A 19,204-nucleotide genomic window follows, 5' to 3' on the forward strand; every position below is an offset into this window, starting at 1 on the left:
CTGCAGTTTCTCACATAATCAGCCCCCACGCTGTATCAAAAAGCAACAAAAATCTGCTCATTTCCCCCAAAAGCTCTCTACCCCCAAAAAGACTTCATACTTGCCCCTCTTTCCAAAACCTTGCATTCACCCCCCTAAAAACCCCACCATAAAAAAATTTAAACAACCAGGGAGACATCACACACCCCTGCCGCAAACCACATTCACGGAGAACCAATCATTTTCCCTTTTCTTCCAAACACGTACACATGCCTTAAACCCTGATAAAAACTTTTCACTGCTTTTAAAAAACTTGCCTCCCAAAACCATATTTTCTTAATACCTTCCACAGAGAAATTTTCTATCAACCTATCATATCCCCTTCCCCAGATCCAAAAATTTGCTACATAAAAAATCCATTTGCTTTTCTAATATTTCTCACATACTTTTCTTAAAAGCAAACCCCCTGATCCACACATCCTCTACCACTTCTAAAAACCACATTTGCTTTTTTCCCCCCAATTGATGCCTGACATCCCTTAAACCCCCCAAATAAATCCCCTTTCCCATATAATTTCCAGGAATTAAAAAATTATCCCCTTGTAATTGAGCACTCACCCCTTAAATCCCCTTTGCCTTTGTAAAAAGGAAACATGTCGCATTCCGCCAACCCTTTAGGAACCTCACCATAAATCATACATACTTTTTAAAAAATTTTAAACCAACCAGTAACAATAATCCCCCCCCTTTTTTAAAAATTTTCCACTGCAATAATCCAAACCCCTGCCTTGCCGGCTTTCTTTCCGCAAGCTTTTATATTTTCTCTTTTAAAACCAAATCATTTTCCCAAACCCTCTCACTTTGCCACCACCTCGACCAAAAACCCTAAAAAAACCCTCCCAAACTCAAAATCATCAAAAAAATTTTCAAAAAACCCTTTCCAAAATACTCACCCCAAATCCCCTTTCCCTCACATCACCACTACTTGTTATCACCTCCCCATTTCCCCCTTTCACTAAAGTTCCCATTTGCTCCCTTGTCTTAGCACAAAAATTTTCCTCCTTCCAAAACATCTTTTTAAAAATCCCTAAAATTTAATAACTCCTCACCCCCCAAATCTCATTTGCCCTCTTTTTTCCCCCCTTTTCAAAATTTTTCTTGACCTCCTGCCCCTTTTTTTTAAAACATCTCCCACTCAATTTTCATTTTTTTTCCCCCCAAAAAAAGCCAAATGTTTTTTTTTTCTCTTTCAAATAATAATCCTTTCTTCTTTATCCCACCACTCACTACCCTTTCTAATCAAACCCCCCTCCCACGGTTTTCATTCCAAAGCATCTTTTGCCCAACCATCACTGTTCCCCCAAATACATCCCATTTCCCCCCCCCACTCCCCTTACCTTTCCTTTTTCTCACCTTTTTTTCCCTTCTGTACTCAAACTCCCCTGGTTCTTTTCCCCACACAAGTCCCCCCTTTCCAAAACTCACTTACTCTCCCCACCCTCCCTTTACCCAACATTCCTCTTCTTTTTTGAAAAAACCAAAACAAATCTTCCCCCTTGCCTCCACAAGATAATGAACAGACATCCCCCCGTTGCACCTCTCCCGCACATTAACATAAAAGTCTCTCTTTTCCGGGGCGCCCTTTCCCCCTAACCGTTAAAACCAGTAACGCTCTCTGGCCATCCCCTACTTACATAAGTAACTATGTAATCTCACTTTTTAAACCCAGGTTTCCCCCAAACACCAAAATCCTTTTTCAGCACAAAAATCTACAAGCCCCTTTACCATTTTTCCATTTACAACACCCGGAAAACCCCAGATTTCCAAATTTTTTTCCCTTTAACTGCCACTTTCTCACCCTTTTTTTCAAAACACCCCCCCACTATAACCCATTTATTAAAAAAGGGGGTGACTGTATTGTTGACTGGTTGGTAAGGTTATTTAATGTATGTATGACTCATGGTGAGGTGCCTGAGGATTGGCGGAATGCGTGCATAGTGCCATTGTACAAAGGCAAAGGGGATAAGAGTGAGTGCTCAAATTACAGAGGTATAAGTTTGTTGAGTATTCCTGGTAAACTATATGGGAGAGTATTGATTGAGAGGGTGAAGGCATGCACAGAGCATCAGATTGGGGAAGAGCAGTGTGGTTTCAGAAGTGGTAGAGGATGTGTGGATCAGGTGTTTGCTTTGAAGAATGTATGTGAGAAATACTTAGAAAAGCAAATGGATTTGTATGTAGCATTTATGGATCTGGAGAAGGCATATGATAGAGTTGATAGAGATGCTCTGTGGAAGGTATTAAGAATATATGGTGTGGGAGGCAAGTTGTTAGAAGCAATGAAAAGTTTTTATCGAGGATGTAAGGCATGTGTACGTGTAGGAAGAGAGGAAAGTGATTGGTTCTCAGTGAATGTAGGTTTGCGGCAGGGGTGTGTGATGTCTCCATGGTTGTTTAATTTGTTTATGGATGGGGTTGTTAGGAAGGTAAATGGAAGAGTTTTGGAAAGAGGGGCAAGTATGAAGTCTGTTGTGAATGAGAGAGCTTGGGAAGTGAGTCAGTTGTTGTTCGCTGATGATACAGCGCTGGTGGCTGATTCATGTGAGAAACTGCAGAAACTGGTGACTGAGTTTGGTAAAGTGTGTGAAAGAAGAAAGTTGAGAGTAAATGTGAATAAGAGCAAGGTTATTAGGTACAGTAGGGTTGAGGGTCAAGTCAACTGGGAGGTAAGTTTGAATGGAGAAAAACTGGAGGAAGTAAAGTGTTTTAGATATCTGGGAGTGGATCTGGCAGCGGATGGAACCATGGAAGCAGAAGTGAATCATAGGGTGGGGGAGGGTGAAAGTTGGGGTAAGCGAGCGTCAGTAAACTTTGGGAGAATTTGAAATGCTTTGGAAGGAGGTTAATAATGTGCGAAAAACAAGAGAACAAATGGGAACGTCGGTGGAGGCAAAGGGGGAAGTGGTAAGAGGTAGTGATGAAGTGAGTATAAGATGGAGTATTTCGATGGACTTTCAAATGTGTATGATGATAGGGTGGCAAATGCAGGGTGTTCGGGTCGGGGTGGTATGCGAAGTGAGAGAGTCATGGGGAATGGTTTCGTGAAGAGAGAAGAGGTGATGAAAGCCTTAAGTAGGGTGAACTGTGGCATGGCGGCTGGAATGGATGTAAGTGTACATGATTTTTTAATAAAGGGGGTGACTGTGTTGTGAACTGCTCAGTTAGGATTTTCACTGTATGTATGAATGATGGTAAGGTGCCTGAGGATCAGCGGAATGCATGCATAATGCCTTTGTATAAAGACAAAAAGGATGAAGATAAGTATTCAAACTACAGAGGCATAAGTTTATTGAGTGTACCTGGTAAGTTATGTGGAAGAGTGGTGACTGATAGTTGAAGACGTGTACAGAGCATCAGACTGGGGAGGAGCAGTGTTGTTTCTGAAGTGGTATAGGATGTGTGGATCAGGTGTTTGATTTAAATAATGTGTGCGAGAAATAGATCGATAGATAGATAGATAGATAGATAGAGAGAGAGAGAGAGAGAGAGAGAGAGAGAGAGAGAGAGAGAGAGAGAGAGAGAGAGAGAGAGAGAGAGAGAGAGAGAGAGAGAGAGAGAGAGAGAGAGAGAGAGAGAGAGAGAGAGAGAGAGAGAGAGAGAGAGAGAGAGAGAGAGAGAGAGAGAGAGAGAGAGAGAGAGAGAGAGAGAGAGAGAGAGAGAGAGAGAGAGATGTGTTTGTATGTAGCATTTATGGATCTGGAGATAGTACATGACAGGATTCACATAGATGGCTTGCGGAGAGTCGTAAGGATATACGGTCTGGAAGGGAAGCATCTTGAAAAAGGAAAAAGTTTTTATCAGGGGTGTAAGGTATGTCTATGAGTAGGAAGAGAGGAGAGTAAATTGTTCCAAGTGAAGGTTGGTCTGCGGCGGGGGTGTGTGTGATGTTACCATGGCTGTTTAATTTGTTTGTGGATGGGGTGGTGAGAAAGGTAAATGGGAAAGTCTTGGAGAGAGCGTCGAGTATGCAGTCTTTAGGGTACGGGAGGGCCTGGAAATGAATCAGTTGTTGTTTGCTGATGTTACAGTACTTGTGGCAGATTCGAGTGAGAAACTACATACTTTGGTGACTGAGTTAGGGAGAATGTGTGAAAAGGGGAAGTTGAAAATATATGTCAACAAATGCTAGGATAATATATTTAGCAGGCTTGAAGGACAATAGTGGGGATGTAAGTGTGAATGGAGAAAAATTGGAGAAAATGAAGTGTTTTGGACATGGCACTGGATGGGAACATGGAAGCGAAGTGAGCCATAGGATGGGTAGGGGAGCAAAGGTTCTAGAAGCAATGAAGAATGTACAGAAAGAAATATCTGGGAGGGCAAAAATCTGTACGTTTGAAGGAGTAGTAGTTCCAACAATATTACATGGTTGAGAAGCATGGGCTATGGATAAGACTGCGCGGAGGAGGGTGGATGTGTTGGATATGAAATGTTTGAGGACAATATGTGGCGTGAGGTGGTTTGGTCGAGTAAGTAATGAATGAGTAAGAGAGATGTCTGGTAATAAAGTGTGGTTGAGCGAGCAGAAGAGGGTGTGTTGAAATAGTTTGGACATACGGAGAGAATGAGTGAGGAAAGGTTGACAAAGAGGACATATGTGTCAGAACAAAGGTGGAGGGAACAAGGAGGAGCGGGAGATCAAATTGGAGATGGAAGGATGGAGTGAAAAAGATTTTGAGCGATTGGGGCCTGAGGATTCAGGAGGGTGAAAGGCGTACACGGGGTAGAGTAAGTAGGAAACGTGTGGTATACTGGAGTGGATGTGCTGTCAATGGATTGAGCCAAAGCATGCGATGCAGCCGGAGTAAACAACAGAAAGGTCTGTGGGGCCTGTGGTTTTGGTGCATTACACATGACAGTCAAAAAATAAATGTTGGTTAAGAAGCTAAGTATGAAGCAAGAGTAATTCAATCTCTTACTTTTAAACAAGAGGCCTTCTGAAGAAGGCTCCGAAGAAGGCCTCTGGTCGTAACGTAGGTCAGTAAAGTCCTTCTGCTTAAAGCGTCTGAAGAAGGCCTTCAAAATCTTTACGGAGTAAATCCTATGGTTTATACAGTATGCACTCAGTAGTACATTTAGTGAAAATGATTACTGTGTGTGTGTGTGTGTGTGTGTGTGTGTGTGTGTGTGTGTGTGTGTGTGTGTGTGTGAACAGCTTCACAACGGCGATCAACATCCATAATGACTGAACCAGTTGGCTGCCTTTGTACGCAGTTTGTCGCCTCTTTGACTCAAATACTCGTCGCCAATCTGATGCACATAGCTCTCTGCCTCTTTGTCCCAGGTGTTTCTCCAAAGGTTCCTCCATTTATCTATGTCACTACTTATCTTTTCTCTCTGCTTCACCCACTCCTAGGCTAACGGCATTTAGTCCACAAACATACAATCACGCCATTTCTCACATAACACTTAACAACACGCAACTCACACCATATCTCGTCGTAACCCCAGATATTTCTGTGATAAGTGCTCCGTTAGCCCACCCTTGTAACAAGCAACATCTCTTTGTAAGTACTACGCTTGCTCTATCTCAGTGTAAGTAGATGTAAGTATGCGTGTCTCTCTCAGGTTCAGAGCTTGTTGTTCCTGTCTCTATGTACGTAGCTCAACACCTCTCCGATTTCCGAACCCAGCTCCACCTCTCCTTTGCACACCTCGTTGGCATCTTGTGTCAACCTACCTCGACGCCTTTCCCGCTCACATAAGTTATTACCTGTCTTACTCATACATCTGGTCATCTATCTGACGTCAGTAGTTCTTCGCCTTCATACAGCCTCCTGTCGTGTACAAACCTCCTCGTTCTCATTTACACAACCTGTCAACACTCTTCCATATATATACATATATATATATATATATATATATATATATATATATATATATATATATATATATATATATATATATATATATATATATATATATATATATATATATATATATATATATATATATATATATATATATGACCATCGCCAAAATTTGTTGGCAAGTTCAGCGCCGCTTTTAATGAAGGCACTACGTGACATCACCGTCCTAGCAACATAATGAGGCCACCATGTCCCTTAGCAAGAAGAAATCCGACGTCAAGCGAAATATCTGACTTACGAAATAAATAACAACATAACGTGTGTGCATGTTGAAGGACTACGCATACGGAGTGCGTACTACCCAGCAAGTCATATTTGGCTTCTCAGTGGTTTTAGCAGCGATATCAAATATCAAATGGGATCTCACTCTTCATAACAGACTTTTGTTGATGGCTTTTGAGCGACTATAAACCTGGAAGAGGCTGTGGAATGGAGAGCGATGCTTTCGATCGTCAGCTGGCTGCCAGTGATGCCAGCTATACCAAGCTAAGCCAGGTGTCACCAGCTTCTCAGGTTGTATCTGTTACAATCTCTTTTCTCTCTTCTTCTCTGTTAAAGTTGTGAGAAAACTAAACAATTTTGTAAGGTGGATTTCGTCTTTTTTCATGAAAAGAAATTATAATTACTAAGGAGTCATGGAGCATTGAAATATTTTCCACTCTAAAATCAAAAGTCAATATTTGGTCACGACAGGTTACGTGGTTTTAAGCTAACTGGTCCTCTTCTCCAAGCGGTCTATGTTATACCAGTGTCGTAGAAGGGAAGCAGCAAAATTATGGAGATATCGTAAATGACCAAACAATGCAAATGTCATAGACATATTTAGAATTGATAGGGACATTAAATGCCATCACTGACCAATGATGTTACAGCTTAAATCCTGGTTAAGAAAGCAACGAGAATATATTGATTTTTAGGTTATGAAATGCACACTGCTACCATACTTTGGACCTAACTACAGTGAATATCTAACTAACTACGGCAGTTCATTTACTTCGCAGGTCAGATATTTCGCTTGACACCGACTCTCATCCCAAAAAGCACCACATAGCTCTGAATTCTGAGCCATTCTGTATTCTAACAAACTTATGACCAAACAGAAAGATTAGTATTTCCTTTAATTTTTTATCAGTACAAATCATTTATTTATCGAATCTTTTATCACTGATAACTGCATTGTTTACAGGATACCAAAGTTTTCGATTGAAAACTCCCAAGTGTGACTAGTTCTAAACTTATGACAATATAAACAATAAATCATTGTAGGCGAGAGATTAACAAGAAGAAATAAGGTTTAATCATAAAGGAAAAAAAAAGAGTAGGTTTGAAACTAATTATTTTTTGGATGACATTATTGAGAGGCAATAGATCATGACGCTGGCTCCAGTAATGGCTATGGAGAGTAACCTAGCTCCCACACTGGCCAAGGCAGATAAGCTTAATTCGAAACTGGCTATAACGAATGAACTGACAACCAAAGGATTCACAAGTGCTGAGGCAATATGGAGGTCATCCCTAACTATAATAGTTTACAGTCTGAGTACGGACGAGGGATACATAGCAGGGGGTATCTGCACTGTTTCCCTGGGGTTTGTGGGTGTCACCAGGAAGGTGCCAAGCTCGCTGGTCATATACGACTTTGTCATCGGTTTCCACTGACGCTGAAAACTGCATGACTTTGAGCGTAGTGAATCCCGTCATTTGTGGAAAAAAGAAAAAGAAATTGGTGAGCTCACACGTAAAGAATGCATTCTCGTCTTCTATGCCGGGGTTGTTCAGGTGTTAGGTGCACCTGTGCACCATCCGAGGCTTAACTGTTGATGCTCGAGTGTGTGCAGCTGTGGAGGTGCACCTGAGCTCCTCCCGTTGCACCATCGGACGCTTTACAGTGCACTAGTGACAGACTCTTGCATGGGTCTCCTTACTGTGAGGGCTGATGTCTCACTACCTCTCTATCCAAAGCTCAGGCTGCAGCTCGCCTTGGGTGACCTTCCGCCAGTGTTTACGCCACAACACCTCCCACTACCATCTCTACCTAGGCTCCGAGGTGACCCCCATAGTGTATACATTCCCGCCCTCAAACCATCCGTCCCCAGCCTCTAGGGAATGCATTTACTACCGCCGGCCCGCGGGCCGCACATGGCCCTAAAATTAAAGGTGGAACCCTGATTACCTCATGTAAGACTGAACAAAACATAATCAAACCATCAATCATTATTTTCTAAAAATTCTAGCATAAGATCTATGCAATTTAGGCATGATTATTCGGCCGCACTTCCATATGTAAAAAGAAAAGAAAAACACATTCCCTTTCATGAATCTCAACACGTCAGAAGCCTGACACTCACTGGACGATGAGGACAGTCCACAACCATCCTGCGACGGGTGACGGCAAAAGTTGACCCCAGTGTCGAGGAAGGTGTTCCAGATATACAGCGCCAAGAATCATATCAAGAAGCCATTCGGTCAATGATCATATATTTCTCTGTCACTGTATAGGTTTATACCTCATGACTGGCAGAATCCAGTCCATCGGTATTCTGTAGCTAACAGGTGTATGGAGAATATGAGCTGTAGCTCGACAGCATTGAGACTGGAGAAGTAGGACAATATATGCCTTGATTGTGTAGAAATGAGGGTCTGAGCTTATGATCTGGTCTACTGATGCTGCCCGTGGAAAATAAAAGAGATTAAGAGATCCTGCTGTAGGGTAACCCCAGAGTGTTTACGTCCCACACCAACCTTCAGTATATCCCTGAAATCACCGCATCAGCCTTCAGTATAACCCCAGAGTTTTCACGTCTCCATCCAAGCCTCTGGCATAACCCCAAAGTGCTCACTTCCCCACCCAGCCTCCAGTATAACCCCAGAGTTTTGACCTTCCCACACCATCCTCCAGTATATCCTCAGTGTTCGCATCTCCGCCCCAACCTCCAGTATAACCAGAAAGTGCTCATATCACTGCCCTAGCCTCTAGTATAACCCAAGCGTGTTTAAGTCCTAACTCCAGCCTCCAGTATAACCTCACATCTCCGGCCCCTGCCTTCAGTATAACCCCAGAATGTTCATATCTCCCCCAGCCTCCAGTATAACCTCAGAGTGTTCACATCACCTCACCAGCCTTCAGTATAACCCAAGAGTCTTCATATATCTCCCCCCAGCTTCTAGCATCACCCCAGAGTGTTCATATTTCCGCCTTGGTTACTTTATTGGATGTCACTCACTTTGATATCGTTCCTTGCTCGATTGCGGATCATGAGCTTATCACAATCATGATAAATATAGCGAAACACAAACGCCAAGCGGTACCTCAGACGTGTCGTTATATTGGGAAGCTCAGTGTCATGTCCACTGTGATTTGTTCAGCATGAATCATCAAATCTGAATGGAATGTATAACACGATAACGTTGATGCTCAGATACAAATCTTTTACTGAAGGTTTCATCTATTTTTAGTCATCTGCTCCAGTTTTTACCAATATTACAAAGAGGCCACAAGCTCCTGAATAAACAGCGAAATATTTGCTGTAGTGAATGCAAAAAATGAAGGACAAATAAGGCTAAAACACAATTGACTTAACACTTCTTTACAAGAACGAGACAAAGATGTAAATAGCCGCGTTGAAAATGATGTTGTATACTATCAAAACTGATAACTGCAACAAGCAACTTGAAGAATGTAGATGAAACACCACCAGCACATGGAAATGTACCCGTAAATTAATTCATGATAAGAAAACCAAAGAAAATAATGCTATGTTTGATGACGTGGCTAAAGAAGTAAAGGAATTCAACAGTTTTGTAAGTGTGGGATGATGTGTCTTTGAAAAGTGCCAACAAAATGAATGATGAATTAGCTGATTGCTTTAACTCTAGTGTTTACTATGAATCAATATTCAGAATAAGTCTTACTGATATAGACAGACACAGTAATACTCACTATAAAACATTTGAGAGATACCAACTTACAAAGTTCAGACATCACATTATGAGTTTTAAATGATTCTCAGCCAGTAGCTGCCTCATACCTCACCTGTATTATAATACTTCACTAGTCACAAGTGTTTTTATTTCATTCAAGAAATGTGCTGTGGTTGTGTCCATTTTCAAAAGTGGGAATCAGGAAAATCTTAGTAATTGTTGACCTATTTCGTTTTTGTCTAACGCATTTAAAATTATGGAAAAAAAATGTCGCCAATCAATCAAAATTCTACTTGAAATCAAACAATCTTTCTAATACCCAGCATGGATTCCGGTCCAACTTGTCTAGAGAAACAGAACTATTAAAAGTCATAGATAAGATTTCTGATCATATTGATAACAAGAAAATTTATCTCCTAACCCTCCGTGACCTTCCTAAAGTCTCTGACGGTGTAAGTCATCACATAATTGTGAAGAAATGAATCAAGATAAACATTGACTTGTTCTGGTTCTCGAGCTATCTGGGAAACAGAACACAATCGGTCCGTCATGGCATTATTACAGTCTCGCCTAAATCATATATTCCATATGGGGTGCCACAAGGTACAGTGCTTGGTCCACTGTTGTTCAACATCTCTGTCAACAATATGTCAGAGCACATCACGGGTCGCTTACTCGCACAGTATGCTGACGATACCTCACTTCTTCACCCTGGCTGTGTTGATAACATAGACGAATTGAGTCACATGAGAGAACGACTTTTGTTCGATGCGAGTACTTATTTTCAACGAAATGGACGTATTTTCAATGTAAAGAAAACGCAGTATACTATGTCTACTGGGACGCGATACAATGAGTCATGATCAGCTAACGATATCAAGATATGTTTTCATGGTAGCCACGTCATCCCTGTTCAAAGTGTGGAGAACCTTCAACTTTATGTCGATTATATCATTATAGGACCTTCGCTTCACACATCGAATAAATGAGAAAAAAAAAATGTTCTTGGGGCATTAATGCACTTAAAACCGCATGAAGGATAAGTTTAATAACACTACAGGCGTCATCAGTCCTTGGGTCATGGCAGAATTAGGTACACTATAGATATATGGGGAGCGACGAACAGAATTCAACAGCAACGAGTCCAGAAACTCCAGACTTTTGAGGCAAAACTTGCAGTTCGGAGCGCAATAAAGTTTAATCACGTGACTCCTGTATTACAAGACCTTAAATGGTTACCAATAGACAAAAGATATCTTTATCACTTGGCTACGATGAATTTTGGTATACGAACGGGACATGTGCCACCCTGGATATTTACATAACACAGTGTACAAAAAATATACATAATGTTAACGTTCGTCAACGACACCAGCTGTACATTCCAAGGTTCACCTCTGACGTAAACGACACCAGCTGTACGTTCCAAGGTTCACCTCTGACGTCAACGACACCAGCTGTACGTCCAATGGTTCACCTCTGACGTCAACGACACCAGCTGTACGTCCAGAGGTTCATCTCTGATGTCAGTTCAGGATTGTCGCTCAAGGTGGCGACACAGGTTCTAGGACGAACTACCTCTGTGTGGCACAGATACTTCGAACTGACAAAATTATAACCAAAAGCTCAAAAAAGTATCTTTTAGGTTCTTTTATGTTGCCTGTGCAAATATTAATATTATTACAGCAGAGATGTTTTAGGGGCATCTCGTTGTTTATATGGACCGACTAATATAGAATATTCATCCACGAAGATTTATTGATATTTCAAAAATTTCTCATGCGTGTACTTTTCAGAACTGAATAACCACTGTAATAATGGAAAGAGGATTTTAAATTCTGAATTTTGAATTCAGTATAACCCTAGTGTGTTCAGTCCTCGTCTCCAGGTCGTTTCTCCCCAGTCTTCAAGGTAACCCCAGAGTGTTCACCTCCCCGTCCAAGTCTGCCTCAAGTATAACCCCAGAGTGTTCACAACCCCGCTCAAGTTTCTAGTACAACCCCAGCGTTCATATCCCATCTTCAGCTTCTAGTACAACCCCAGAGTGTTCATATCTCCTCCCCAGCATTTAGCATAACCCCAGAGTGTTTACATCTCCGTTCCAACCTCCAGTATAACCCCAGAGTGTTCACATCCCCACCCCTGCCTCCAGTACAGCCCCAGAGTGTTCATATCTCCTCCCCAGCATTTAGCATAACCCCATAGTGTTTACATCCCCGTTCCAACCTCCAGTATAACCCCAGAGTGTTCAAATCCCCATCACAACCTCCAGTATAATCCCAGAGTGTTCAAATCCTCGTTCCAACCTCCAGTATAACCCCAGAGCGTTCACATCCTCACCCCAGCCTCCAGTATACAGCCCCAGAGTGTTCATATCTCCTCCCCAGCCTCAAGTACAGGCCCAGAGTGTTCATATCTCCTCCCCAGAATTCAGCATAACCCCAGAGTGTTCATATCTCCTCCCCAGCCTCCAGTATAACCCCAGTGTTCACATCCCCGTCTCCAGGCCATCCGTCCTCAGCCTCCAGGGGAACACCAGATCATGCCAGGCTACACAGCTCGTCTCTCCTCTTCACCTCTGCCCTCCGCCACACACATCCTGCTGGAATGTATTCCCTGGACTGGTGGAGACTGGCTGGGCGTTATTCTGAGACAAACGATTTCTTTTTCTTTCCAGCACAGACTGAAAAAGACCGTTTGATAACTAAACTGTCGCCTCAAGTTTCTTTCAAGAGAGCAGTAATAACGGCACAGTCCAGTTATTTCCAGGAAGTTTTAGATCTCCCGTTCTGCATGAATCCCTAAGATAATCCAGTCTATTTCGCCTCAGATTTTCCCCACAGAGTATAACGTTCCCAGGGAAATCACGAAAATATTTTGCACCCCAGACGGTATTACCACAGACACGAGGCAGAGGATGAATGAGAGAACTTCTGAGGAAATCAGAGAAAATAATCTCCACAAGAATATGACATTAATTCCTGCTGATCCACTTACCATATGATCGGTGAGGTACTTTCCACCTCCATAATTACCTTTACCTACGGAATGACGAATGTTATTAACAGATTAAGGGGAAGATGACCTGTCCTTAATTACCTTTAGTGCACCTGTCTTTACCATTGGTACGATGAATACAATCAGAAGATTTTGGGTTACTTTACCTGCCCTTCATTGCCTTTACCTGTGCTGTGATGAGGCCATTCTGTCTGAGCTTGCTGGAGAGAGGCGGGCGCGAGGAGGTGGCGGTCCGGCCCAGCTTGTGGAGTGAGGCGTCCTTGTGGTGGGCGGGGCTCTGTTGGAGCAGAGGAAGCACAGCTACAGCAACGCTACCCACGGCAAGCAGGTTTATACTCCTAGCTCCCTACCAACACCCACGGCAAGCAGGTGCATACCCCTAGCTCCCTACCAACACCCACGGCAAGCAGGTGCGTACCCCTAGCTCCCTACCAACACCCAAGGCAAGCAGGTGCATACCCCTAGCTCCCTACCCACACCCACGGCAAGCAGGTGCGTACCCCTAACTCCCTACCAACACCCACGCCAAGCAGGTGCATACCCCTAGCTCCCTACCAACACCCACGGCAAGCAAGTGTATACTCCTAGCTCCCTGCCAATATCCGCGGCAAGCAAGTGTATACTCCTAGCTCCCTAAAAACACCCATGGCAAGCAAGTGCATACCCCTAGCTCCCTACCAGCACCCACAGCAAGCAGGTGCATACCCCCTAGCTCCTTATCAACACCTACGGCAAGCAAGTATATATCCCCAGAAGTCTACCATCACCACACTGCCAGCACTCCACCATCACCACTCTCCCAGCACTCTACCATCACCACACTGCCAGCACTCTACCATTACCACACTCCCAGCACTCTACCAACAGCACACTCCCACCACTCTACCATTACACTCTGCCAACACCACACTCCCAGCACACTACCATCACCATACTCCCAGCACTACCATTACCATACTCCCAGTACTCTACCATCACCACACTCCCAGCACTCTACCATCACCATACTCCCAGCACTACCATTACCATACTCCCAGTACTCTACCATCACCACACTCCCAGCACTCTACCATCACTACACTCCCAGCAACTGACCAACACCACATTCTCAGCAATCTATCAACATCATACTCCCAGCACTCTACCATCACCACACTCCCAGCACCCTACCATCACCACACTCACAGCATTCTACCAACACCACACTCCCAGCACTCTACCATTACTCTCTGCCAACACCACACTCCCAGCACTCTACCATCACCATACTCTCAGCACTACCATTACAATACTCTCAGTACTCTACCATCACCATACTCCCAGCACTCTACCATCACTACACTCCCAGCACTCTACCATCACTACACTCCCAGTAACCGACCAACACCACACTCCCAGCACTCTTTCAGCATTATACTCCCAGCACTCTACCATCACCACACTCCCAGCACTCTACCATCACCACACTCCCAGCACTCTACCATCACCACACACCCAGCACTCTACCATCACCACACTCCCAGCACTCTACCATCACCACACTCCCAGCACTCTACCATCACCACACTCCCAGCACTCTACCATCACCACACACCCAGCACTCTACCATCACCACACTCCCAGCACTCTACCATCACCATACTCTCAGCACTACCATTACAATACTCCCAGCACTCTACCATCACCATACTCCCAGCACTCTACCATCACTACACTCCCAGCACTCTACCATCACTATACTCCCAGTAACCGACCAACACCACACTCCCAGCACTCTACCAGCATCATACCCCCAGCACTCTACAACCACCACACTCCCAGCAATCTACCATCACCACACTGCTGGTCCTGCAAACCGTCTCTTCTAAGGTAATCTAGACAACAAGCTGGTGCAGTACTGTTCGAGCGGTGAAGGCCAACACCAGACTCCACACACACACACACACTGTACCGTAGCCTGTTGATCAAGCAGACTGTATGGGAAGACCACTTCCGTGCCTACTTACCAGATTTCTGTTGTTCTATACAGTACCTAGTCATGCGGTGAGGTAATGACCATCTCTAGCATCTATACTGCTATCCTAGTCAACAACGGAGCTGGCATTACTTTATGAAGCAAAATCATGAACCATGTAATTCTTTAGCACGCTGATGAACTGGCTTCTTATCCTCAACTAGAAAAACTTAATATTAATTACTGTATTAACAAAAGGCAAACTATGCTAAAGATTATAGATTATTAGACATATCCAACAATATACTAAATTTATTGATTTCTAGCACATCTAGGAATAGTGGCAGTCTTAGCATGAATACAGGAATACATTACAACACACTGGGAAAAATCAAACACTGTAAAATTTCAAAGATGATATTCTAAACATCCAGAATCAGTCCCTCTTCATAAACCATCTTCCATATCTGCTAAACAATGAATGGATGATATAGAGAGGAACTGAACCTGTGAACAAGAGTTTCCTTGGTCTCCTATCCCAAAAATGTTGAAATCAAGGTGAGGGAAGTTCTTTAGGGAGTTGTTACTCGTGTTTCAGAAGTCCAGTCGCGAGCAGACATCCCGGGACACGCCATGACGAAGCAGGACCAAGCCCTATGCTGTGACAGGCAGAGACAAGTTTCGATCAGGCGCGTACCGGGACACTGAAGCTTCAGGTGTGTCAAGAGAACTTTTGTCTGCGATGGTACTACTCCCTGCACGGTTAGGTCATTAACACTGGTAGGTTGATGATGCATCGGTGTGATGCACGTTGCCTCGGTACACGTGAATGGTATTAGTAAATGGTTCAGGCAATTGAAATGAACAGGTTGGTAAAGGTTAGTGGTACAATGATATGGTAAATCTGAGTTGTGCTTGCCTCCGATGAGTGATGAATGGTGTAGAACAATGGGACTGTTGATTAGTGGTGGTGAGTGGTACGTGTCATGCAACAGACGAATGGTATGAATGATTGATACAGGTGAGTGGTGCTACAGAGTACAGGTGGGTGATGCACCTACGTGGCACGAGTGAGGGGCACAAGTGGAAGGTACTAACAAAGAGTAAAAGGTGAGTGGCATAGATGAAGTGCACGTGTGACTGGTCCACGTATAGGAAACATGTGTATAGAACAGTTGTGTAGAAGAGTCACATGTAGTGATGTAAGTGTTCCACCCGCTTCATATTCGGTTACCCGATCCTGACATACGGTAAACTGATTAAGGAAGGTCGACGAGGCTGGAGTCTGATGTGCTTCCCTAATTGGTCGGCGAGGTGAGGTTCCCTAGTGCTGAGTAGCACAACACGAGCCGCCTCCTGATGGCATCTTAACATATGAACCGCTATAATAAGCGACTAATACTATTACCATAGCTTAATCTACCTTATCCTATGCGATCCTATCCCATCATCAGCTAATGTAAGCGAACCCGTCCTATCATAACTTACTGACCGGAACCTAATGAAACCCAGTGTGGCTCAGTGGAACAGGTAGATGTGTCCCAGGACGCTTGTCTGGGGCGAGGGGAGAAGGTGAGGGGTCACTAACGTGATGAATATGCTAGTGATTAGATGATCATCTTGATCAAGGAGGCAAGGGAGATTTGGTGCGACATACCTCTAGGTGCATGAGAACGTTTCATGTAAGAGATAACCTCAGTGAACGGTCTTGGTGGCCAGCGTTCTAGGCCTACTATAACCTTGGTATCGAACCCGGGTGTTTCCTCAGGTAGCTTCAAAGATTCGGTTTCGCCCCAAAGTCTAAATATCCTGCGGCAAAATTATAATTTTTCATCGTCGAAAACAAACTGTTGAAGTTTTCTGGCGAAGTTACTTTGGGTTTCTCAGATGTTGTCCTTCTGTCTGCTGACAGTTTCTTGTATATCTCCAGACATTTTCCTCTCTGTCTGCTGTCAGTGTACTGTCTGTCTGCTGTCAGTGTACTGTCTGTCTGCTGTCAGTTTTCCCTCTGTCTGTTAACAGTTTCCTCTCAGTCTTTTGAGAGTTTCCTGTCTGTCTGCTGACAGTATCCTCTCTGTCTGCTGACGGTTTCCTTTCCGTCTGGTCTGCTGACAGTTTCCCTTCTGCTGACGGTTTTTCCCGTCTGTTTGCTGAGTGTGTTGTTATGAGAGGACAGTTCTGCTCTAAACAGATTCAAAAAAAGAGACAAAAAAAAAGTAGTGTATATCTTTGCATTATATTTTTTCTGGAGAATACGTTCCATTTGTTATCAGACTAATGTAAACGCATAAATCATCTGCATTTTATTCATCCGTTAAAGACAAATGTCTTTAAAAAAGAAGCTTCAAATCTTTTCACCATGGATAATCAACACACACACACACACACACACACACACACACACACACACACACACACACACACACACGCAGGACACAGGATCTTTCAGCTGCTGCACATCTACAACCTTCTTGTGAGACTACAACACAGGAAGGAGGAGGCGGCGGCGGTTGTTGGACTGGTCGTGATGTGTCATCCCATGGTAATATACAGCTTGGTGGAAGTGCTGCCCCAGATCACCCTACCTGTGGTGATACCTCGGGTGCATGGTGGCCGCCTGCCACCCTCACAAACGTGTGCACCAGATCACTGCCTGCGGGAGACTGAAGTGGTAACGCCTCGGGTTTCAGTGAACAATGTGCTGGATGAGTGTCGTGCGTGCCATAACTATAAATAAAGCCTCAAGAACTATAGCTCTTCTTCCGAGAGAGAAATGTATTGAAATGTATAAGACAACGGTGAAAAATTTTTGCATTTATATCACGTTATTTTCATATAAATAGACATTTACAGGGAACACGCCTTATGTACAGTGGTAACTCTCATAAAATGTTCCTCGAGAATGTTTGTGAAGAGGTTTGAAACCGGACCCACCTTGAATAAAGGGTCAACATTTTCTCATCAGAAGACGAACTGATCACTGAAAGTAACAACACGTCTGAGTTCTTTCAGTTCCTGAAAGGAGTCCCACAACCTGGGACTCAAACCCTTCTTCATCCTCCCTTAACGAGCTTGATGGCTCTTGATAATGAATGCCAGTGGCAGGAAAAGGATGGGTTATTTTTCATACGGTGTCTGCTAAAGTAGTTGTGGTTGTATTGTGTCTGCTAGGTTTACCCTACAGTAGTTGGTGGTTGTATTGTGTCCGCTAGGTTTACCCTGCAGTTGTTGGTGGTTGTATTGTGTCCGCTAGGTTTACCCTGCAGTGGTTGGTGGTTGTATTGTGTCCGCTAGGTTTACCCTGCAGTGGTTGGTGGTTGTATTGTGTCTGCTAGGTTTACCCTGCAGTAGTTGGTGGTTGTATTGTGTCCGCTAGGTTTACCCTGCAGTAGTTGGTGGTTGTATTGTGTCCGCTAGGTTTACCCTGCAGTAGTTGGTGGTTAAATCATGTTTGCTAGGTTTACCCTGCAGTAGTTGGTGGTTAAATCATGTTTGCTAGGTTTACCCTGCAGTAGTTGGTGGTTGTATTGTGTCCGCTAGATTTACCCTACAGTTGTTGGTGGTTGTATCGTGTCTGCTAGGTTTACCCTGCAGTAGTTGGTGGTTGTATTGTGTCTGCTAGGTTTACCCTAGAGTTGTTGTATTGTGTCTGGAAGGTTTACCCTACAGTAACTGGTGCTTGCACTGTGACTTGGCATCATCTACAAAGATGTTAAGGCAGGAGTTCAATCCTTCCAAGAAGTCATTGTCACAGATGAAGAAAAGCAATGGCATCAGAATCGAACCCTCTAGCACACCAGTGGCGAACTCATTACGAGAAGTATGGACGTGCGTCTTTCTTCGTGTACTGAGATAATATTCGACCCATTGAGGACGTCTCCCAGGATCTCTCCCTCAGGGAAATATAAAAGGTTCGTCAGGCAGGATCTCTTTCCTAAAGATCGTTTCGTCTCTCCTTTTGGCAGTTTCTGGCCTGCGAGAGGCTAGTAAGCAGGTCTGTAGTTAAAGGTCTACTGTCAGTCTCTCATAGACAGATATGGGGTCTGCTCTCTCCCACTCCCTTGGCACTTTACCCTTGACACTTTACCTTCTTTTCATTGACAAGCTGAACCAAAGTTTGAACCGGTCGGATGAGTACCTCTCCACACATCTTCAGCACATACCTCCTCCCTACTCCATCTCACTGGTGTTTCGGGCTATAGTGTCGTCTACCGTGAAAAGACCTTTGAATCTGACACTTTACTCCAGATGAATTGATGACCAAGTTCTGGATCTTCACCTGCCTTATACGTATTCTTTTCGAAGTTTCTCTCTTGCTTCTTTCTTAACCTGCTGTACTCATGTCTTCTTATGGACACAACCTCCAGCGTCAGGAATATGGCCGCCATCACATCAACCAGGA

The 19,204-nt window shown here is 43.7% G+C and overlaps 1 protein-coding gene across 2 annotated transcripts in view; it reads right to left on the reverse strand.

Moving 5' to 3' along the window:
* The window catches only part of LOC139754687 (uncharacterized), a 622,261-nt gene that overhangs the window by 264,964 nt on the left and 338,093 nt on the right, over positions 1–19,204 (reverse strand). The window contains exon 3 of one of the 2 annotated variants that reach the window (XM_071672246.1): positions 13,015–13,125. The exons of the other annotated variant lie outside the window; for it this stretch is intronic. Within the exon in view, the coding sequence (XP_071528347.1) occupies positions 13,015–13,125 (111 nt within the window). The remainder of the gene's footprint in view (positions 1–13,014; positions 13,126–19,204) is intronic. 2 annotated transcript variants of the gene reach the window in all.

The sequence above is a fragment of the Panulirus ornatus genome, chromosome 17 (genome assembly GCF_036320965.1).
Source record: "Panulirus ornatus isolate Po-2019 chromosome 17, ASM3632096v1, whole genome shotgun sequence".
Lineage (NCBI taxonomy): Eukaryota > Metazoa > Arthropoda > Malacostraca > Decapoda > Palinuridae > Panulirus > Panulirus ornatus.